This window comes from Drosophila guanche, unplaced genomic scaffold (assembly GCF_900245975.1).
Source record: "Drosophila guanche unplaced genomic scaffold, DGUA_6, whole genome shotgun sequence".
In the NCBI taxonomy this organism is placed as follows: Eukaryota; Metazoa; Arthropoda; class Insecta; order Diptera; family Drosophilidae; genus Drosophila; species Drosophila guanche.
In genome coordinates this window covers 1049391-1073221 of record NW_022995755.1, presented here as the reverse complement: position 1 = coordinate 1073221, position 23831 = coordinate 1049391, and the positions used below count along the sequence as shown (strand labels likewise).

General features: G+C 46.3%; 2 protein-coding genes across 2 annotated transcripts; both read left to right on the top strand.

The window, feature by feature from the left end:
• Positions 1 to 4730: 4730 nt before the first annotated feature.
• On the top strand, positions 4731 to 9627 carry LOC117589650 (retinitis pigmentosa 1-like 1 protein). The gene is made up of 3 exons (XM_034281783.1): positions 4731 to 5173; positions 7747 to 8052; positions 8116 to 9627. The coding sequence occupies exons 1-3, from the start codon at positions 5020 to 5022 to the stop codon at positions 9465 to 9467; spliced, it is 1812 nt and encodes a 603-aa protein (XP_034137674.1). The 5' UTR covers positions 4731 to 5019; the 3' UTR covers positions 9468 to 9627.
• A 1715-nt stretch (positions 9628 to 11342) lies between these two features.
• On the top strand, positions 11343 to 17767 carry LOC117589649 (xaa-Pro aminopeptidase 2). Its single transcript, XM_034281782.1, has 8 exons — positions 11343 to 11478; positions 13547 to 13765; positions 15026 to 15099; positions 15172 to 15846; positions 15899 to 16011; positions 16073 to 16785; positions 16845 to 16913; positions 16968 to 17767. Exons 2-8 carry the CDS (start codon positions 13714 to 13716, stop codon positions 17375 to 17377), a joined length of 2106 nt encoding a protein of 701 aa, XP_034137673.1. The 5' UTR covers positions 11343 to 11478; positions 13547 to 13713; the 3' UTR covers positions 17378 to 17767.
• The last annotated feature ends 6064 nt before the right edge of the window (positions 17768 to 23831 follow it).

Sequence of the window (23831 nt, the reverse complement as noted above, 5' to 3'; positions counted from 1 at the left end):
GGCGGAAGGTAAGCTCTCTGTACTGTACACTGTGCATAATATCCACAGCTCACCCCGCCACACCTACACACGCTGCCCTGCCGCCCTGACGCCCTGACGCCCTGCCAGCGACTTGGCATGCCGCCATGGCAATTTGAGCAATTATAACAGCTTAATGAAAGAGAGAGAGAATGCTATCCCAAAAAAGGTGTCACCCAGGCCCATGCACAGTGGGCGGCAATCGATATTTAGTCGAGTAAGCTCTAAGAAATGTGAGAAGAAAGTGTAATTGACCTTGGCGATGGTAGAAATCCATGGCCCAGACATCACTTGGGCTTACAGATTAAATCTGCGGAGCTGTGGAGTCGCACCCAGCTCTACTTCCATTGAAGGGCGCTTTCCCTGTGTATAAATATTTAAATTCAGTGATTCATTATCTATATCATCTATGGATTGATCAATCAAAGTAACAGGAACGGAACCCAATCCACTTGTCAATGCAAGAGACATCCCAACGGGCAGATAAAGGATGATAAATGATAAATACTCATCATCCGCCCCAATACAATACGGAACTCAACTGAAAGTTATGCACATCACATACACATGGTACATACAATGGGTATTCATGAAATACAATTGATTTTTGAGCAGTGTATACATTTTTGGGGAGCTACTTACTGACAGTTTTTTTTGTACCTTTTTTTTTTTGGCTCAGGCTGAGGCTCTGGGAGCTCCGCTCTGTGTGTCTCTTGGTATTGTAGTCTGTCGTCTGTCTTGTGTCGTCTGTCGCCTGTCGCCGTTGTTTTCGCTGAATTGCAATAACCTGTTGCCTAATGAAAACGGCGTCTGCTTATTTAGGATATGGCCCGGCCTCTGGCCCCACAGACAGTCGAACAGTCAAAGTACTCCGCACCGGCACTCGCACATACCCATGAATACACACTCGTGGGTATGAGTATGAGTATGAGTATGAGTACGAGTACCAGAGTATCGAAAGCTATTGGAAGGCTATGTCGCTGGTTTGCTGGTGTTTATGTTTACGTGCTCGAAAGACAATTGACGTGTCAGCCAGCCAGCCAGGCAGCCCCCTTCCTGAGGAACCACTTCCCACCTCTCACACAATCCATTCAGTGGATACCTGGAGTAGAGCTTTCTGTTTGCTTATATGGCTTTTTAATAACTCGACCAACAGCTGCGCAAAGGGGTTGTAAATGCTGTGCACATACTCGTACTCGCACTCGCACTCGTATCATTGGACTTTAACTTACTGTCTGAGACTAGACCATTTCATCAATGGACCGGTTGCTTGGTCGGACGCTCCACTGGCCCAGTGACGGCATTGACCACCAGACACACGTATGTACATACGTGTATGCTCCGTCAAACCCCCCAAAAGTCCGACGGATCAGCCCAAGGCAAGCCTCAGGGGCGGTGCCTGGCGTTAAAACAGTTTACGCTAATTTCTATTGTGACACATTCGACAATGTTTGGACGCGTGCGTCCAACCCATTCATCCATCCAAGCAGCCAGCGGTGGATCAAGTAAAACTGTTTAGTTTACAGGTTTTGACAATTAAACAATAAACATATGACTCCGAGTGCGAGTGCAAGTGCCAGTGGCAGAGCGAGTGCCAGTACGTTAAATAAAAATGGGGTCTGTGGCCAGGGGCATCTTTCACAGCTCCGGCTTCAGCTCTGTGCCTCGAACCTCCACCTTGTTTGCCTTTCTTCACTTTCGGCTAATGTCTAATGGATTCTATGTAATGTTGGCCTAAAACAATCCATAATGCATGCCCCATGTCGCACTTCACTGCCAAATTTGTTTGTTTATTTTGGTCTCCTATTGCTTATCCCCAAAGTGATGTAATTATGGGCTTTAGGTAATTGTTTAAACAGCTTTATATTAATGAGCGAAGTATTAGGTTTCAGTTGATAAGACAGCGTGGATAGGAAAAGGAAACTCCAAACTTGGACCTAGCTATGATCTATGAAAATCTTATAATTCGATTAAACTTTGACAAAGTTGCGGGTTGGAAATTTCGCTCAATAAAGAGAAATCTCCCTTAATCTGAGTTCTCCTCCGAGGCATTTATAACCCCAGCAATTACTTAAAAAATGAAAGTTATATTCCATTTATTTATCACTCACGCACACACTTTGCGGAAGAGTATACAAATATTGTTTATCTGCAAATGGGTTTGGTAATTTCCCCACTTTCGGTGCGTCCGTCAGTCAGTCAGTCACTCAAAGACAGTTGCGTAGCAGCGTGAACTTTGTATTGAACTTGAAACCCAAACTGGGCAAGATCTGCATAATGCATGCCCCAAACAGATGTGATGCGTTGTGGCGGCCACAAATCAAAGGCCCGGCCACAGCTTTTCCTTTGAACAATGAGCTGACATTTCACTTTGAGTGCTCTTGTTTCTGATACTCGTCGAATGTTTGCATTGGGTTTTCGTTTTCTTTCGGTTTCCGGTCACAGCACAGCACAGCACAGCACAGCCTTTCTTCTTTCGTTTATCTAAACCAGAAAAAGCCAAGGCAGAGGCAGAGGCAGCGGCAGCGGCAGAGCAGGGCTGAGGCTGACCAGGCGATGTAATCAGTTGCTTATCAATGCAGCGCCAGTCGAGCCGTTCCGTCGGTCATAAAACGAAAGTGATTGACGACTCTGAGCTCGGGGAAAAAGGCAATGCGATGACGATGACTGTCGCCAGTTGTTTGCTGGGTCACTATTCACTATGCTAATCTGGCTCTAATTGCTTCTTGATGTGTTTGTAAATTGGCAGCAGCAGAGGCAGCGACAGCGGCCTTGGCCAGGAACCGTCTAGCAGTCTACCTGTCTGCACTTCAGGCTTCCTCTAATTACAGCCCGACTTGAGGAGTTCGCGACTGACTGCCTGAGTCATGAGCTAGGGGGATTACATATTTACAGCTCATTGTAGCTGTGGTGGCTAGCTCTGGATGCCTGGCCTGACTTAACATGGCAATTGTCGGTCGTAAAACGCGGCAAGCAAAACTAACAAAATACAAATAAAAATACAACAAAAAATATCAACAAAATCTCAATACAGAGCCGAGTGCACGGCACGACTCCGGCGACAACAAAAGGAATCTTGTGAGGCCATAGGAGGAAGTGGCTGCCACTGCCGCAGCCACAGCTCGACGCTGTTCGTCATGACTAAGCGTTGTGTTACTCAAAGGGAAACCAATTGATTCCTTCCTGTTGCCGTCCACCATCGCACCACCGCAGAGCCGACGAACGACGGCAATAACAAAATCTAAATATTTAACGACTAAATTGAATCTGAAGGCGCGCCTCACATTAGTCAAATTTCCCGTGGCACGGCCTGGACATGAGGTTACCTGCTGCTGCTGCTGCTGGCATAATCAATAAAAGATAAATAGCAGTGGGTAGGCAGACCAGTTCCGAGTACCAGAGTTGGAGACTTGGTTGCAACTGCAACCCATTGAAATGGCCTGCCACACGTAATGGAAAATGCTGCAGGGCAAGCCTACACAGAGGACAGAGTTGGAGCCTCCAAAGCAACTAATATATATGTTTGTACATGTTGTAAAAACAAATAGGAGTACACAATGTAGAAGTATGTAAGGAAGACGTCTCCTCGTTGTCGATTGTCGTCATTGTCGTCGACAGCTTTGCCAGAAGTTTCGATTTGTGATTCTATCGGGGCAGACGAAACGGGGGAGGGGCTGAAGTTGGTTCGCCCGGTCCATCCATTCAGAGGCACTTTGCATGTAAAAAGAGACCCCCGTCGTGGCCTACGGGCACTCCGATGCTGCGCCGGCTCTAGGCCAACTCTGCACAGACAAATCATTCACGCTGAACAAACACTGGCACACAGATTCGTTACAGTTGATCAGTTTGATAAGCGTTAAGGTCTGGGTTTTTGGCTTCTAATTATGTTATCAGTTGATATTTTGGGAAAACACCGATTTATGTTTGGATGTTGTTACATTTTCCTTCCTTATCTAAGCGCTGATTGATTACACATGATATCGGTTTGTAGGGCTTGTCCCACTCTCTCGACCCTTATTGTTCACGCTCTCTTTTGTGTTGGAGGCTCTCGCATTGTACCAAATAAACAATACAAGTACGCGTACGAGCAGAGGTAGAAGTAGAGTGGTAGCCCCCGGACCCCTAGCGAGCCAAAGAGTCCAGTCGCCTGCAAGCGAATTGGCTGCCTACAATGAGAGGGGCTCGATGACGATGACGATGTGGATATGAAGTGCGCCCCCCCGCCCCCTCCGATATAGCCACGGCAAAATGTTAGTTCCGTTTGTGACTGGCGCTTCGGCTGCACATTTACACTTATCAGGCCACAATACACACACAGAGAGTCCACACAGAGGCACTGCTGGAGCGGCGGCAAACTCCACACACCCCAGCCCCAGTCAGAGTCCCAGCCCAGCCCAACCCACTCAGAAGCGGCGGCTGCAGAAGCCGTATGCCTGCCATGCCCTATTATTACCCAAAGGCAAACACAAATGCAGGCAGCAGCAGCACTCGCATGATGATGGATCTGGTGTGCGGTGCGGCAAGTTGCAGAGAAACGCAAAGAGAGACCCGGCCCAAGGCCAGGCCAGGCCAGGCCAGACCAGACCGGGCCCGACATCGTCATCAATACATCCGTACATACATACATACATCAGTGTGTGCATTGGCTGTTGTCTGCCACAGCGACAACGACGACGGCAACAAAATTCCAGAGCGCACGCGTTCTCAACTTTAGTTCTTTGCGAGTCGCCAACGCGTTCGGAGCTGAAATCGGAGTCGGAATAAACAGGCAGCAGGCAGACAGCAGAGCGCAGACAGAAGCAATCAAGTGAAGCAGCAACAGCTGAAACTCTTAAGAGAACGAACGCAAGCTGCAACGCAGAGTATCTGTAGCTGTAGCTGTATCTGTGACCATCATTGTGCGTGTGTATTGTGTACGTGTTAGCCGGCTCTTGGCCAGTTTCTGTTGATTTCGGGCCTCGTCAAACAAGGAGCGACAACCTAATCAATCAGTCATTCAATATGGCAATTTCTAAGAGCCATCGCGCCAGAAGGAGCAGCTGCAAAGTCGTTCCAGGCAGATGCTGCACCGGGAACAGGCTGACGAACCCCCTGGCCCTGCTCTTCGTGACGCTGGCCTCAGTGTCCATGCTGGCACCATGCTCGGCTCTACCTTGTAAGTATCAGAAAGACACGCCAGCTCTCCGCCTATAAGAGTGCATCTGAGAGATAGATAGATCTCGGCAGCAATGCATTACATTGTCGTCATCATCATCATCATCATCTTTGTCGTAATCACTTGTACGAGTAGATGCTGCCGTTGCTGCGGTCGCATCAGGCCTTTGACTTATATGTATATCTGGCTGATGTTATTGCTCGCTGGCTGTAGGAGTATTTTCCCCATTTTCCTTTAGTTTGTTGGCATAATTCAAACAGGCACAGGCTGCCAGCAAACTGCGCGTAATTATGCCACTGCCGCGAATGCCACACAGCCACAACCGCAATCCAATCTACCCCCCAAAACGGTGGCACTTGGGTGTCATATAAAAGTGATCCCACACCCCATTGACAGCTGCAAGTAACCCCCTAATCCAGGGACAACAGCGTGCGAAAGTTCAATAATGTTTTGTAACAGGCCAATTGACGGGGGATCGCCAGAGTTCAAGTTGTGCGATAAAACGTAGATAGCAGGGCGATCGCACTCACAATTCATTTAAGGAATGGTCTGTGGGAAGAGTTTTCAACGGGGAACTGCCACTCGGAGTAGACTCATTCTAATTAAGCGGGGGTTCCCTAATTTCGGGTTGAACAAACTCTTATTTTTTCATAGCGTTCCATCAATTACAAGTCCCTAAGCGCTGCCCACCCTTGGCGTAGCGTTACAAGGATCATTGATCATGTTGCCTCGCATGTTGCCCTGTGTTTCAAGATGTAATTTTTCTCACTTAGAACATGCCCACACAACAAGGGAGCAAACGAATATGTCCAAAAAGATAATTTCTAAATGCAGGCAGCCAGGCAGGCAGGCAGGCAGACAGAGCCACTCCACCACAGAAGGGACCACCAGATGACACTGCCCCGGTTTGGGCAACTGCCACTGCGGCAAGCTGCGTGGCCAGCCGAAAAGAAGAAATTCGATTTATTTTTCCTGCTCTTGCTGTTGTTTTTGTTGTTATTTTCTCTAAATCGTCTTTGTTTTCGTTGGTGCGGCATGCTTTGTCCCATTTTAAGGCCTTCTTTAGACTGTATGCTGTTATTGTTGCTGCCTGACATTCGTTCCCAAGGGATTGGAATAGGAATAGAAATGGGCAGTGGCAGTGGCAGTGGAATGAGCCTCAACGCCGCCCATGCATATCTCATGCAGAGCATCTAATAATTCTGTTTTTCCACGAATGCCGCAGTTGCATCTCCCAGTTTCTTTTGGGCATGGGCATGGGAAGGGATTGAGAATTGAGAATTGAGAACGAGATGTGCATGTGCGTGCGAGGAGGAGGGACAGGAATGGATGTCGTCTCATAAATAAGTCAGCTACTTTATGGGCAAAAGAAAAAGACAAACTGGGCGGCTTTTGGGTGCCTGGTTTCGTTTGCTTTGTTTATTTTGTTACTAATTTGGGATGTTGTTGGTGTTGTCGTGTGTGTCTGGCATTTTAATCACTGCATCGACGACCACTTGGAAGCATTTTGAATTATTGGGGCGCGGGCGTACGTACCCATGCATAAGGCGGACGGGAATTCGGGTTGCGGCCAGCCCCGCAATCTGCGATCTGGGACTGGGGTCCCAAGAAGTTGTCAATGAATGTGTGAGAAAATGTACACTGATGACAGTGATGATAGCTGCCGTATAGATGTGGCTATGAATGGGCCGTGTCGTTGTTCATATCAATGCCGTTTGTCAGCGGCACACTCAGACACACAGCGGCACGGGCACGGGCCCCTGCCCGTGGCATGGCCATAAAGAAAAACCACTCAAAAAGGCCTAATGGCGACTGTTTGGAATATGGCAGCAATATTGGTTTATTAGTGCGTTAAATGGGAAGTTTATCAATGTAACGGTGGGGCACAATTAAAATCGTTTTATTAATTTTCGTTCCAAAAAGCCTTTTAAACATTCCTGCGCCCCATACCTCACGCAGGTTCTTTCCTGTTTTTACTTTCTCCCAACTTGTCGCTGTTCGAATTTGCATTTGGTAAATCATAATTGATTCCATTCTGTGAAAGTTGTTCAACAAGAGAGTTTCCTCTCTGTGGTGGGCTCCTCTCAAAACTAGACTCGTATCTAGATCTAGAGATCGTAATTTGATGATTGTCCCCTGGAGCCCATTTGCCACCCACCTCTATTGCATTCCATGGGGAAGATACATTAAAAAGTGGATAAGTGCTTTGGGCAAGATGCAAGCTGGATCATTGTAAGCTATTTTTTTATGAAATTATAAAATAATGCACGAAAAGTCTGTGAATATAGAAATTCTACTGAAATTATTAATGAAAAAAACAATTATATCCGTTGAATTAAACAGTTTTCGAATTATTGGCAAAGTTTCAAAATAAATGTTCAAGCGGTTCAATTTAAAAAACATATATAAACAAAATATGTGACAAACCAATTCTATCTGCCTCTTACATGCATTCTACACCGCCATGGCAGCGCCATCTGCTGCTGCGTACATGTAACCTACATTACATTCTACATCCACATGCCAACATATTGGTTCGCGTCTTAACTATGTCTTTGTTCATTTCATTTTAGTCGAGTCAACCACCCTGCCAGCGGATGTCGAGGAAATTGCAAATCAAAATGAAACGACCGTGGCGCCTGCCATCCAAGATGTGGCCATCGATCCTGTCGAGACCAAGGCGTCTGAAGTTGTGGATGAACTGGTGGACACCAGCTTTGTGTCGCTAGGAGGCGAGGATTTGGAGCAGGACATACGCAATGCGGTGAAGAGTGAAATGGAGTTGGAAATGGAGGCGGATGCCTCAAGTCCGGTGGTGCCGTTGAAGGAGGAGCCAGCGCAAGGACAGGCAAATGAAACTGATCATCAGGAGACTGAAGGTAAATGGTTAAAACTTCCTGATTTGGAGCATTGACTAACCAAATTCCCTTCTTCCTTTCCAGTTGAAAGTGTTCGCGAGCCCAAGACACTTGAAGCAGAGGAAGAGGCTCCCAAAGCAGAACCATCAAACCCGCAAGCGAACAACGAACAGTCCCAGGAAACACAACAAACAAATACACAGACAGATAGCGATGCAGGTCCTACTCGACTCGTGTCCAGTGGGGAGGAGGAGGAGGAGGACGAGAGCCAAAGCAGACCCTTGCCCAGCGTGACCAGTGACGTGGTGTCCGTCATCTTCAACGAGAATCGGGCCATCACCGAGCAGCCCATCACCAAAACGAACCTGCTGGCCTTGGAGCAGGAGCACGAGGCGTTTGAGGACAGAGAGACGACCCCATTGCCGATCTATGAAGGACCTAAGCACCAGGTGACCAAGAAACAAGGCGTGGAAGATTTACTGCCCATCGAGGTGGCACCAGAGGTTGAACCAGAGCCCGAGATTGCCTCACAAGAAGCCAAAACTGTTCGCGAAGAGCGCACACTGGAGGAGCAAAAAGACAGTCTGAATGAAATCGACACGGAGGAGATTGAACCAAAAGCGATCAGCACTGTCCACGTGGAGCCGGCACATGCGGAGCTTGAAACGGAAGCTGAGGTTGAGGCTAGGGCGGAGACTGCAGCAAGGGCAGAGCTTGAGGCGCAGGTGGAAGAGTCAAGCCCACCAGAGGATACAATCGTGGAGCCAGCAGAGCCCCAGGAAGCAGCTGAGGAGATTGCCACGGAGGAGACCGCCACTGAATCTGTAATTAACAATGAAGAGCAAACCGAGGAGGAGGAAGTTGTTGTGGCACACACAGAGCAGAATGAAACAACCGAAGGGCAACAGCTTGTGGATTCAGCTGCTAATCACGACTCCCACAACATTGAAGATGAGTCCAATGAAGGGCAAGAAGTGGACAGCGACGAAGCAGAAGCTAAAACGGAGCAGCCCAAGGACGCGAGCGACTCGTCGGAGGAAGAAAAGGAGTCCGCTGGAGATGAGGCAAAATCTCCATCGGATGACAGCACCGCCACGCCGTTGGTGTCCTATCCACCGCACGATGCCGACCAGACCTTTGACAGCAACTCGGCGGACGAGCATTCGGCGCCACTGTCGCGGCCATCCTCGTACCGCTCCACCATGATCATCGCCCTGTGCTCGGGAACTGCAGTGATCTTCATTATCACCTCGCTGGTCATATTCGTGGTGTCGTTCCAACGCCAGCATGGAACCCTCGACATTGAGATGCAGGAGCAGCGACTGGGCAAAGACTCACTGGACGAGGAGGATGCACAGATGAAGCTGCTCGATGTGGATCTCTCGACGCCCGTCATTGTCTCAATGGGCAGCGAGGAGACAGACGAATGTCTATAAGTAGAGCTTAGGCTTTAGGCGCTGACTAACCCATGGTGCCATGTAAATATTTCTAAACCCCTGAGGTTTGTTTGCTTTCATCCAAGGAAAGCAGAAAAGAAGACTTGAGCTAGCTCCTCCAACTGGTTGTTACTGAGAGAAAAGCGGCACACAAATCGAATGAAAATGCGAAATCGAATCGAAATCCAAATCGAAATCGAAATCAATTGCCATATTGTTTAATTTTAAACGCACTAAATTATTTCTAAGATTTTTCAAAAACCATTTTATAATATTTATATGCGAGTATGTAGAAATTTTCTTTAGACTGTGAGCACAAATTGCAATGAGTCTCTGATAGAAAGTCAGAATAAATATTTTCGATTAATTAATACAGTGAGTTTTGTGTTGTGTCAAATGAAGGTTTAATTATTCAACTGCCAACCATGCAACAGGTATTTGAGTATCAACAATTGAGTGAGTAATTACGGCATGTAGTTCGTTTATTATATAATGTTTTAAACCACATAAAAGTCAAACACTAATACACAGCCTCCCGACACTCGATCGCGAGAGGTTAACCAGAAAAATGATTTCGATTCCGGTCTACATTTTCAAGTGAGAACAATTTATGGCTTCAGTACGACTAATTGCAGTGAGGCGTATTGATCAAAAGCTCATTTGCCAGTATGCCACCATGCCGCTGCTGACACTGCTGCCACGTTGCCACTTTGCCACTGTGAGGCGGTCTGCTTCAAAGTAGATTTTTAATTAGTTCATAATGTCGTCCAGAGCAGCACGATCGATAGTGTGTGTGGCAAAGAAGAGAGCTTCGAGTTCCGAGAGCTTGCAACATAATAAATAAGCGCATATTGAACTCTCCCCCTTGTGTTCCCCTGCCCATCCCCTGAACACATCACTACCATAATTATAGACGACAAACGAGAGCGCGGAGAGCATCGAAGACGCTTTTCCGATTGAGTTCTTCTGCTTGTGTGTTTGTCGTGTAAATCGCATCGGTCCGCCCCGCCCCGTCCCGCTCCACTCTGCTCTGCTTCTGCCTGCGTGACCGAGTCAAATAAACAAAATGATTTTCAGATTAAGAGTTTACGCCTGGGCCTTTTGCCCATTTAGATATTTGTTTATGCGGGATTATGCAATCGCCCGCACAGTGGGCCACGCTCCAGTCGATTCGTCTCCCCTCTGGATAGTAGCAAAATAGTTTCAAATTTCTCATTCGAATTAAAACAATCAATTTAAAAGCAATAAAATACCAATTGACAGCATAATTTTCACAATTTCATCGCAAGTCAATTGCAAAACTCTCCAAGACGGAGTCAAAGTCGCAGTCGGAAACCCAATGACAATGGCGACGTCATTGTGTGGTTGGGTGGCTCAGTGCCTTAGAGTGGGTTGGTTGACTGCTCTCGCACTGGACTGGAGCGGGGGACGTAATGTGAACCGCATAAAAGTTTGCCATAAATGCTGGCAGAGTCTAACATAATGGCACAAATATTAAGTTGCAGTGCATGCAACAAACGCTGTCCACTGTGCTGCACTTTTCCATTTCCCATTTTCTTCTGGAGTCGCCGTCTAGGGAGCGTCTAACGCTTGCCAAAGCTCTCGCTCAGCTGCTCAGCTGCTCTACAGCTCTGTGTTATATTCGAAAATAAGTAAATACATTTTGAAATGAATTAAATTGTCTTTGCATGCATGCCAGTCTCTCCCTTCCACTGCTCGCTCGCTCTTCCCTCTCTCTTTCTGTGTGAATGCTTCTCCCTCTGCCACTGTCTCTGTCTAACGCTCTGTGGGTGTGCGTGCTTTTCATCTCCCACATTTTGAGGCACCAAAGTAAAAAACATACAAAATAGCAACATCAAAAGTTTTTTCAGTTTGCTTGTTGCTTTACACGCGTGCGGTTCGCTTTGGCTTTGGCTCCTCCCTCAGCCAGCAGCAAGAAAGATTCCCAGTGAGTCCCGTGTGTGTCCGTCTTCGTATTCGTGTGTGCAGAGGCTCTTTGAGACCGCAAAAGGTAGAAGATTCTGAAATTCCGCTGCTATTTCGGACAGCTGTGCAAACTTGGAGATATAATCATACGGCGCTGCGTATACGTAACATTGATAGCGAGGGGATAGTTCTGCGACCGTTGCAGTCTTCACTGCATTATGCCGTGACAGAATTCAAATCTGCCTGCTGGCGCTCTGGCATGAAATTTGTGATTTTCAAGGTGCGCATTGGCGCAAAATTTAGTTCAAATTCAAACTCAAAATCCCCGCAAAAGAATTAAATAAACATAGAGAGAGATATACATAGATCTGACTGTGTGTGTGTGTGGGGTTGTGTTTGTTTGTGGCTGATGTTGTGGTGTGTGTTTTTTTTGGCAACTATGTTTAATCATGTTCTGTGTGGCTGTGAGTCAGCGGCGTCTTGGTCGCGGTCACGGCAGTGAAATGAATTCAATTTAAACCAAAACAAAAAGAAAATAAATGCACCTCGCTCCCATTTCCCCATTTAGAGGCGTAAACAAAAGCCCAGCCGAAACTGCAGGTCTGCAGGTGTTGCATTCCCTTGTGGCATTCCACTGGGTGGTTTCTCCCTCAGTAATAACCCGCATGATATAATAAACATTTAAGGGCAAGCGGCCAGTTGTCAGCGGATTACGATTACGAGCATGTCTTGGCAGCAGAATGTACACATTGAATGCTAAATGTAATGTGCACACAAGCAGGCTTCCAAGTACCAACCATGATAAATAGAGCATCATGTTGTGTGTATGTTTTTTGGTCTGTTTTTGGTGCCAAAGTCAAGCGAATAATTGCAGCCCGGAGGCGGACTACAGGGTCGCAGTTGTCACTTTCCCAATAAATTGTATGAGAGTCAATGGTGATCGCCCACTACTTATCGCATTTGTTTAACTCTCATTAAATAGTTGTATTTCCTATGCTTTTTTCTTGTTTCAATCAATGGCATTTTGCACCACAATGTTTGTAATTTGTGGGCTTTGGTGCCTGCCACTTTGTACTTGTCTTTCGATTGGATGTGGGGCGTGTGAGTTGCCATATCTGACGCCGATTCAATGACAATAAAAACCAGCATTAACAGTGGCAGTAGAAGCAGCAAGTACAGTACCGCCCAGGCAGGAAAATCGGTTGCTGAATTGCTTAATTGATTTGGAAAAAAAAAAAACTTTTCTTGGTCACTTAAAAATATGTTGAAATATGAAAATTGTACAGAGCATAGAAATTGCAAAGCAATTAAGATCACAGAATTGTTCGTTTGTGTGTGTTTATTGACAGTTTCGCAGATATTTTGTGTAGGCACAGCACGCGACTGACATTAAAGCAATCGAATGGGATGGAATGGATTTCAATCTTCAGCTGTGCTGCCATCTGCGTGATTGACAGCGATTGACAGCCCATTCCGTTTCCCTTTGAGGTGTGCTCCATAAGGCTAACAAAATTAAATCAGCATTAACAATCGCCCTGCCTCCACACCCACACGGCACACACTCATGCCAGAGCTTGGCTCATTTCCAGCATGATCGGCATGTTTCAGTTTCTGTTTCTGTTTCGGCAGCCTTTACGCATGATTAATTAAAACAGCAATTAAACATTTTGTTGAACAAAAACAAAAACAGAGCCGAAAAATAGTTTGCCAAATTGGCATTTTCGAAAAAAGAAATAGAAACTAATTCCAAATTCGTTGCGGAACGCCGGAACGTCGCAAACGGAAGTTATAAATTCCTAAGCATAGCTGATATCATGTCTATTTATACATATGTCGCCGCCAGATGAGTTATTGCCACTAGAGAACAAAAGTTGGTCAGCCGCTGCATGGCATATCAATTAGAAGAAAGCGCCCTCGGGCAACACCCTTGGGATTGGCACATGCCACAGGCACTGCCACTGCCACTGCCACTGCTAGGTGCAACATGTGCGACCCGACCCCACACCACAAACACGTTCCGGTCATTAACCCGAAAAAGTGCAAGGCACAGACACAGACACGGACTCGTCCACAAAAGAAGTTCCCTTCGAACACAGTTCCCCCTGCTAAAATTCGACACTAACTCATTAATGGCCACCGTTTGATTTGTTTAGGAGCAAAAAGGAAAGTGCACAGCGGCTGCAGCAAAGGCCAATTTCGCGCAAACACAAACAATCCGTTCGGGTTCTGGCCAAGTTTTACGGCCTGCCAGTGCCATTGCGAGTGCCAGAGTCCGGTGTGCGGCGGTGGCGGGAACAATTTTTAAGTGCAAAGCAAAACAATGACGACAGCCAAATGGATTTGGCGCTTGCTGCTGCTGAACATCTTGCTGGGTGAGTGCGTAGTACCTATTACTAGATGTTATTTTAAGGCCAACCGAAACTGATTTTATTGGCTTTTGATCGATTTACGGTATTTTTAGTTTTTAGTTCATTTCGGTGAGCATAAAAACGTTTTGCACATGGCTCGAGAGAGCATGAAATGCTGAGGGAAATGCTATACAGTGCGTCACGGAAATATGCGCACGGGGGCATCGCTGTCACTGATGGCATAATATTTATTTATACAAATGCAAAGTCAGCCGTGTCCGCGTTTTCCGAGGATGTTTGTCCGTCATTTTATCGTACATTTCTGTTAAATCAAATAAATTCATTTCGAAGAGATGAGTATGTGGCTATTAGCGTGAAAATTAATTCTTGGATATTTTCATTTGAACAAAAGACAAGCGAAAAACATGGAAATAAATAAGCGATGATCAAGGCGAAGGGTAAATACCCTTGGAAGCGGCCTCCCAAGGGGGAAACCCTATATTTCAATATTTTAAAGTTACAGAAAATGAAGACAAACCTTTTTTTTTCACTCCTAAAATATAACAACGGAAATGTGCCATTTTTACAGCTGTCTATATGGCAGTTCTGGCCTACCATGTCAACGTTCCGCTTCAATAAATCAATCGCACATATACCTATCTGTATTTTCCTTCTTCCTCAAGCAAAGCTACATACATATCTTTTTTGGCAACAACTTTGACAAATCGCATTTGAACAGCTGCTGGCCAAGACAGTGACACTGAAATGACCATCTCCTCACCCACTTGACATTTCGGCCTGTCTGCCTGCTTTGACATACCAATCAGTGTGGAGTGTAGTGGGACTGCCGCAGCCTCGCAGCGCCCCCCCCCCCCACGCTGTGCGACTTCCATTACGCATACGCAGCGTTGACTCAGCTGCTGCTGGTCGGTAGGGGGCGAATATTGAAAGTGAAATTCAAATACAATTTCTAGCTGGCTGTCACCAGTGCGCTGCTTGAGCGAGTGTGGAGAGCGAGAGTGTAGAGCGAGAAGCAGGAGCGCGAGAGCTCGGAGCGAGTGCGAGCGACTCGCTTGGCCATTTAACGAGCGTGGGAAATATTTGTTTGTGCTACCGTGACGCACTTGTTGCTATTTTCGGCTCGCTATAGTTTGACCATTAATTAACATGCATGCTAAAAATGTGCTCAGCTCCGTAAAACTAATGGCAACAATTTAGATTTAATTTATCAGCATCTTTAACGATATTTTACCAATTTTTTACTACTCTTCTTTTTGTTTTCAGTTCTGGGCGCCGTGGCCGCAGAGCCCACCCGTGGCTATCATCGAGAGATATGCCAATACCGCAAGGGCAAACTGGTGAGTGGAGGTGGCAGACAGCCACCTTGCTCCCCATCGATTAGATATTCATTTTCAATGGAAACATTACAGATCCAGCCCATGAGCTTGTACCACAGTCGACTGCTGGCACTGCGTGAACAAATGCAGATACGCGCCTCACTGCAGGGGCCCGAGATCTATGGATATATACTGCCCTCGACGGACGAACACCTCAACCAGGAGGTGGCCGCGCGTGATCAGCGCTTGCATTATCTGACCGGCTACACGGGTGTGCGCGCCTTTGCTGCCATTACGCACCATGGAGCGGCCATGTGGCTGGAGAAGCGTTATGCCCAGCAGGCGGACGGAGAGCTCGACTGCGACTGGGAAATCTATTTGGCCAATGGCAATGTCAGCATCGCCGACTGGCTGGGCAGCCGCGTGCACTTGGATAAGCGGGTGGGCGCCGATCCGCATCTGGTGCCGCATTACCTCTGGGCCCAGTGGGAGCGTGAGCTGGAGGACAAGTTCCTGAAGCTCGTAAAGGTCAACAACAATCTGGTGGATCTTATTTGGGGTGCAGAGCGACCCGAGCAGCCCAAGAATCAGGTGATTCAGGTGCAGGCACGCGAGTTTGCGGGCGAGAACTGGCAGGACAAGATCCGAGAGCTGCGACGTCGCCTGGCGCATCTCGGCTGCGATGCCATGGTGGTCACATCCCTGACTGAGATTGCCTATCTGCTCAACATACGTGGCACAGACATACCCTACACACCGGTGGTGAAGGTGGGTCTTAAGCTTTTCATCTAATTTGTGCTAATATTTGTTTATTTTTTAGTCCTATGCCATTGTGAGCCAGGATGACATATTTTTCTATGTGGATCATGGCAAGATCAGTCTGGGCATTGACCTGCATCTACGCACGGACTGCTACAACGAAGACTGTGTCAAGTGAGTCCAAACCACTCAAAACCACTCAAAGAACCCAACTTGAACTCATATTTCCCTGTAGAATCAAAGAATATCATCAAATCTGGAGCGATATTCGCACTTATGCTCAGATCTGGAAGCGTGTGCTCGTCTCGGCGCCGTGTGTTCAAGATCTGGGCACCTCTGAGGCCATTTATTCCTCGATGCCGGGTCAAATTGTGGTGGAGTACATCTCGCCCATCATTTTTATGCGCGCACAGAAGAACTCTGATGAGCAGGCGGGCATGCGGAAGGCGCACATACGGGATGGCGCTGCCATTTGTGAGTCAATGAGCAACATGGAGGCCAGATTCCAGACGGAGCAGTGGACCGAGGAGAAGATCAAGTATGAGGTGGAGCTCTGGCGTCTCTCCCAGAAGCATGCCAAGGGGCTGTCACTGCGCACTGTTGTGGCCTATGGCGAGCACTCGGCCCTGCCCTACTACATATCCAGCAATGTGACCAATATCGAGGTCTCCGACCAGAGTCTGCTGGTCATCGAGTCGGGTGGACAGTACCTGGAGGGCACCACCGATGTCTCGCGCACTTTTATCTTTGGCGAGCCAACGCATGACATGAAAAAGGCCTACACGAGCGTCCTGGCGGGCATTCTGCACCTGGCACAGCTCAAGTTCCCCGCCGATCTGAAGCCCTCCGAGGTGGATGCGCTCGTGCGGAGCATGGTGTGGAAGGACATGACGGACTATCCACAGGCAACAGGACATGGCATTGGTGCCTATGGTGCAGTGGAGGAACGTAAGTGGGCAGCAGACTTTTACGGGTTGTTTACTCCAGCAAAAATTATTCCTAAACAGCACCAATATCCGTGGCGTATGGCAAGAACAGCAGCTTTCACTTTAAGCAGGGATATTTCTTCTCCAGCGGTAAGTGTTTGACGATCCATTCTCGATCAATGTTGCTGATGGTTCTCTTTTCAGAGTCTGGCTACTACAAACGCGATGACTTTGGTGTGCGCCTCAAGAATGTGCTGGAGGTAGTGGACACCGGGCACAGACATCCAAGTGGCGCACATTTTCTAGCATTCCAGGACGTCACCTTGGTGCCGTACGAGCCCAAGCTGATAGACAGCACACTGCTCAGCGCTGTGGAGAAGCGACTGCTCAACGATTACAATGCCAAGATACGGGACGAGATTGGCAACGAGCTGAAGCGACTGGGCAACATGCGTGCCTTCTACTGGATGATGAACAAGACGCGACACATTCGGGAGTATCTGCCCGAGGATGAGTACCGCTCAGCGATCGAAGGCAGCAGCCTCAACAGTCAGCCGCTGATACCACTAATCCTGCTGCTAATCCTCGCAGCGATTCTGCCGGCTTGGTCCTAGTTGCGGATGTGTGTGTGTGTGTTGTGTGTGTGTGTGTTGTGTGTGTGTGATGTGTGTCCGTGTATGTAATTATATAGTTTTAGTTAGCTATGCAAATTAAAAGAGAGAATCTGGGACTAACAACAAGGAAAATCAAACAAACAATTAACTGCAACTGTTGGTATTTTAGTGATGTCTTTTGGCCCCGCCCCCGCCCCCGAACCCAGCCACCCCCTCCCACGCAGCTGCCAGGCATATGTCCGTTAGGCTATCTCCACTTAAACCAAATACAATACGTAAAACGCAAGTGTATAAAATCTCTAATCGTAATCGTAATCGACCAAAAATATGTTTAACTGTTTTGCATTAATACGAACAATATCTACAGACGTAAGAGGTAACCTTGTATATTTTTCTAAATGTGATTAAATATTAAAAAAAAAAGAACAAAAATCTGAATTAGATTTAAATGAATTACTTATGGACATCATGCAGAGGTATTGGGGGAAGATTTAGTTCTTAAAGACAGTCGGTAAGGTAAAGCATGTTTTTATATCCAGTATTAGTCATGAATATTGGAATGCGCAGACAATAATAAATATAGGATGTTCGTTATGCTTTATTTAGCCGAAATTCGAATGATCAAAAAACGATGCAAGCTCTCGGATCCGTCAAATTGATGTACATTTTAAATTCAACAAATAAGATTAGTTTCTTGAGAACACCCAAAAATAAAATGACGGCAAGAAGCACAAATTTGTTCTTCAAATTTAGTAACTTCGTTTTGTACACGTTTTTCTACACAGTCGAAATCTGTTCAAGCTTCCATTTTACATGCAAGAGCCTAAAAGTATGCTTGGATTTTTTTAGATTTTGCGCTGTAGTAAGTTAAGGAGTTCTTCTGAACATTTCAATCCTTTTAATAATTTGTATTACAATAATTTTTGCTAGCAGCTGCTGTAGAGAATGTTCATTTATTTATATAAGCCTCAATAAACTTATTTACGTATAAATATAAGTGGTAAAAGATAGAAAAAGACACAACGAGAAGATGACATCCACTATCAAGTTGGATCAGAGTTCATACCAAGTGACTTTGATTCCGCTTACTATTCTTACGTATTGTTCTTGTCTACTGGTAATGCCATAAAACAGAGTTCAATTCTCTGCTAAATGTTTAGCCTCTTAAGTCATCGCAATTATCATAAAAGATTATCACTCTGCCGCACAATCGATTGTATAATCCCAATGGCAATTACGAAAATTCAACTCGTGCCACTGCCAAACCCATGTCGTTATCCATATCCGCATACTCGAATGCTGGCTGCCCCAGCTTGAAACACTTTTCAAATATGTACCACAACAAGCGGTCGCATCGAAGCTGGGCAGCTGTCTGCCAGACAAGCGACACTGTGGGGCAGGCTTATCCCGTATCCAATATCAAATGGGTCGTTGCATGTAAGCAGTCGAGTCTGCAGTGAGGCCGTTTACGGTAAATGCCATTTTATGCGACACATTTCAGAGGCAGGCATCAGGCTCAGCATGTCTTCAATTGCTTCAGTAAATCCCCAAAACGAACTAGAACTGCCTGTCCGCCGCCGCCGACGATGTCGTGGCCCAGTTTCGAGCGGCACAAAGGCGCAGAGATGAGCAGCTTCATCTTTTGCTGGGGCCAAGCCAAAACCCGACACTTGTTCTTGGACTCTGCGGAGTTCTACAGCGATTGACCCATTTTGGTCAATGGAGCGTGGCGCATGGCGAACCTGTTTCCTATTCGATGAATCCATGCAGCTGGGTGATAGGATGGGATGGGACATGGCAGGCCTGCCTTGAATATGTATGCGCGGCCACAAATTTACCGATGGTCTGGCCAAAAACATGAATTAATTCTAGCCGAGCGCCTTGAGCAGCAGCCGCGACTGGAACTGGCACCGTCCGTCTAACGGTGCACCCAAATATTGGTCAAAGATTTGCCTGGCGAATGAGCACAGCGCAATTTGGGGCACTGTACCATGTCCTCGCCGGTTTTTCCACTTTTTTTTTGTTGACTATGGAAATTGGGTCTCGGGATCGGGAGCGAATCAAGGTGGACAACAGGCAAAGCCATTGGGCTCTTCCTTTAATTAAATCTCCATGAGCCACGTTCTGTTTTGGCTGCCTACTATGTGTGTGTTGACATAAGCATGGCAAATTGTACAGATCAGTGTCACAATTAGGATCTTGAGCCGCCGCAGGTTACGCTTACGAGTTGGAAATTTTGGCTAATCCGCATCACCTGTCGTCGCCAGACGTCGCCAGACGTCAGTCAGTGGTTCCAGGTCCAGCTCCACGCATGGAGCCACACCAAAAAGTCGACCCCAAAAACAAAGCACACACAACTGGCCACCGATGCCGCTGCCTCTGGCTGTGTCTCTGCAACGAGTCAGAGTCGACTCTGGCTGCAGAGCTCTGGGACTCATCAAATTGCTCCTCAGCGGTTAGTCTCGTTATTGACTTCGCGCGCTCTGGTCGCTGCTTCGGCTTCGTCTTTGGCAGTGATTTTGCAGACATTTTCTCGGTTGGAAAATGCAAATTATCTGCACTTGGCGACTGCTCAAACGAAACGAAAGTGTTGTCGTTGTCTCCAGAATAGGAACGTGACCGAATCGTTTGGCAGAAATAATAATCACACGCTACAATGGAAGAGTTTGTACATTTTTAATAGAAAGTTTTCCCCTGATAAATGTGGAAATAAAATCTAAATAAAAATCTAACAAATCGTGAGCTTATTTGTGTGCATGCTTTTGATTTGGATAATATTGTCGCGCAAGTACAAAAGAGGTAAGAGGTAACCCATGACATGCTAAGAGTTTAGTTTAAATGTATGAAAGAACTAAACTTAGTTGGTGCCTTTTAGGGTTCAACCAGTCAACCGTTTTTGATTGCATGTTAACCAATTAAAACTCTTCTCTTGGAGGTCTCAAACCCAAGACAAGACAAGCCATTCTTGTGTGCCAGAATGGCCTAGCAAAACAGCTACTGGATGTGGCCTTATAGGCCAAATTAATACGAGTAGACAGGCAAACACTTATTCGATTAGCGGTATTTTATTCGTAGCTTCTTCGTTGGTAGTTAGTTGGTTGCTGGAGTTGGCGACAAACAAATCAAGATCTACCAGTCATTTTTCCTGCTTAACTCGTTCAAGTTTTTCCTACTTACGAAACGTTAACTGGGATTGTCCGTTGGCCGCAATTGTTTGTCCGCGCCAGAGCGCTTCTTTCGAGGAGGGATCTTGTGAAGTTTTCTTGCAATTATTTTCCGATTTTCTCCCCATCGCGTCCGTGGATGGATGGATGCTGGTGGACTGCGTGACAGGTCCGCGGATCAGAAACTGGAGCAAAGCAGCTGCAATTGCGGCTGCAACTTGTTTCCACTACTAAAAGGTGGGTCACAGCCATAACTCCTCTGACTGGCTTGGACTTTTCTGTGTTCTCCGATACGAGAACGAGTTGATGCAGCAAAATAATCGTGCGTTGAGCCATTTCCAATCAACAGTTTACCGCTAGCCAACAATCTCTTTATCGGGTTCTTAGAATGTGCTAATGAACCATTCGAATACAAATAGAAATGCTGTAAGAACATTTCTATTTGCCAGCCATAGCTCAGACATGTCATTATTCATGGCCAATTATAATTTCAATTGCAATTACAATTACAATTACAATTATGTACAATGAATGGCAAAAGATCAATAGGTCTAGGTCTAGGTCTGAACGAGCTTACCTTTTGGCTGTAGCCAAAAATAGAAACAATTACAGTAATCCAGCAGCCCTCAAATTTACATTTACCCATCGACCCCAATGACCACTCGGATTGAGAGTCATAATTATGAACGGGTAATAACACGAGAAGTACTTACAACCTTCTGAGAAGTGCAAACTTTCCCCTCAAATGCGATAAATGCGACAAGAAAACAATTATCTCTTGGGCCAGCCCACTGGGCTGTAGAATTACGATCTTGGATCTTATCTTCGAGAGAGAGGAACGGCACTGTCCGAGCAGCATAACAAAGACAACAACAGTTAGCCGGCAATCTGATGGTGTCAATGCAAATGCTTGACTTCAATTATTTACAGCTCGGAAGCTCGGAAGCAGTCAGCTGTCGGCACCTCGTCCCCCACTCACAAATGATGTGTTGAGTGCAGGTGGTAGTGGGAGGTGGTGACCCACAAAGCACGCGCCATTTGAACCCAGCTGACCGAAATAAATGAAAGTCGCTTAGTGGCACCCACAAGTGAGGCAAGGCATGGAAAAATGTTCAAACTACCAATTAAACACACACAAAACTTAGCCCATTAAGAATTTCCATCAGAATATTCGTGACTGGAGATACCGCTAAGGGGCTGGCGATGAGCTGTAGTACAACACTATGGGCTATGGGGCTATGGGGGGCTATGGAGCTTTGGCTGTGTGGTATGCAAATGCAAATGCTTATGGCAATTTATAGCGCAGAGTTCATGAACAGCAGCGCCTAGCGTCACGCTCTTTTGAGCAATTTCTTTGTTGGATTTCATTATTATACGCCGTAATGCTCACCTTATGGCAGGGCATTGTTCGTTAAAGTGTCCATAACTCTCCTTGTATGAAAGATTTTTCATGCTAAGATTTACTTAAAACAAGAGTCAAAGATACGAGCACCACATGCGTGAGATGGCAAATCCTTTGCTAGAGAAGGTGCAGGCAGTTCGTCTCTATACTTCAGAGAGTGGAACGCTGAGGGAGCGATTCTAATCCATAGTCCCACTTGGTTTATCTATTCCAGACATCAAATTACAAATGACAACTTAATTAACTTTAGCTGCAAGGCAATTTCTTTTGTATGCAAAACTCATGACATTTTTGTTTTGATGTTTTGTCTTTTATGTAAGATTCGTCACATGTTACATTTTTTTTCTGTTTGCTCATTGTCAGGATGTAAAGTCTTCACCTCTTTGGGTCAGTAGTCGTGATCGTGTTTTGTGTTCGGGTGTTTTGGGTCACGTAGCCAGCAGATCGTTAACAAAACTGGCCAAAAGTGTTTGCTTTTTTTTGCAACCAATGCAAAATTAATTTCTTTTTAACCACCCGCCGCTGGTGCCCGTCTCCACCCGAATGGGCGGACAGCTGGATGAGTGGAGGGGAGCGGAGAATGAAGCGCGAAATGCCATAATGAGTGGCACAATGTGACAATTATTGTGTGCCCTGTGTTTGCCGCTTTTCGTGTCTCGTGACGCAACGCCAGCGTCGCTGCCAGCGCAGCTAATGAATGAATGAATGAACGGAGCGAGCAGCCACATGGGGCATAGTAGGGCAGCCAAGTAGCCAAGTAAATATCTCTCTCTATCTCTGCCCATCTGGCTGTGATTCTACAAAGAAAGTCTGAGCGAAGCCGAGATTATGTTGGAGCGTAGTCAGGGAAAGTCATGAAACTTTAATTGCGCAATGTTTTTGTGGCAAAATGATTTGAATAATTTGCAGAACTTGTCCACTCCAGTACAGCGAGCGAAACTGCACAAACTTCTTCTGTTTTGAGTCAACTTTTATCTACCTAAAGGGGTTGACTAGCAAGCTTTGTGGTGCGCATTTCTGCGCAGTGTACAGTGCTCGGTGCTCATGTCAGATACGCAGTGCTGGGCACACAGCAAAGGAATCAAGCGAATCACTGGCAGCGCACCTGCACCCAGCCCCTGTGCGTTGTATCTGTATCTTCAAGCTTGCCTGCATCTTGTAGGCAGGCGGAGAGCAACAACAAAAAATACGACTAATTTTTGAAATAGTTGCCGCTGCCATTGGCACTGCCTGGCAGCAAATAGAAACACAGTTAAACATAAAAAAACTGCAAGAAAAGTTAAAACAAATCTACAGAAACACCGTAAATTGAATAGAGAAAGTGATGATCATGATATGATGTTATTTGTTCAATAAATCACAGCACCTATCAACACCAACAGTCGCTACCGCCACCCCCTCTAATGCAGCAGCAGTTAACGGCAGTTAACGGCCATCAAATTTGATCACTGGGAAATTCTGTTAAAAGAAGTAAAAGCTCTCGCCGCACGCACAAAAGAAAATTCTAGAAAAATATTCAATAAACCGTTGAAAACGAAAATGCATTCGGTTGGTTCTGCGCTATCTTTAGCGGACCGACCGTTGTCGTTGGTTCCATTCCAGAGACCCGTCGGAGGAGCCATAAAAGTAAGAGTTTTCTCGGCCAGGCTCCACACACAATAGAGGGCCTGGCTAATAGCTCGTTTTTCCACTTTTTGTCTTTGGGTAGACCAATTTTGATTAGCTGTTACTGTTATCTCATGAATAAACCGACAATGTTGAATGTTGACAACGTTAAAAGTTTAAACATATCGAAACACACACACAGCCACACACGTGCGATTAATTGCCAGTAGATCAAACATTTGAAATGGAAATCGCTCGAACGAACCGTACAATGGAAAGTTGG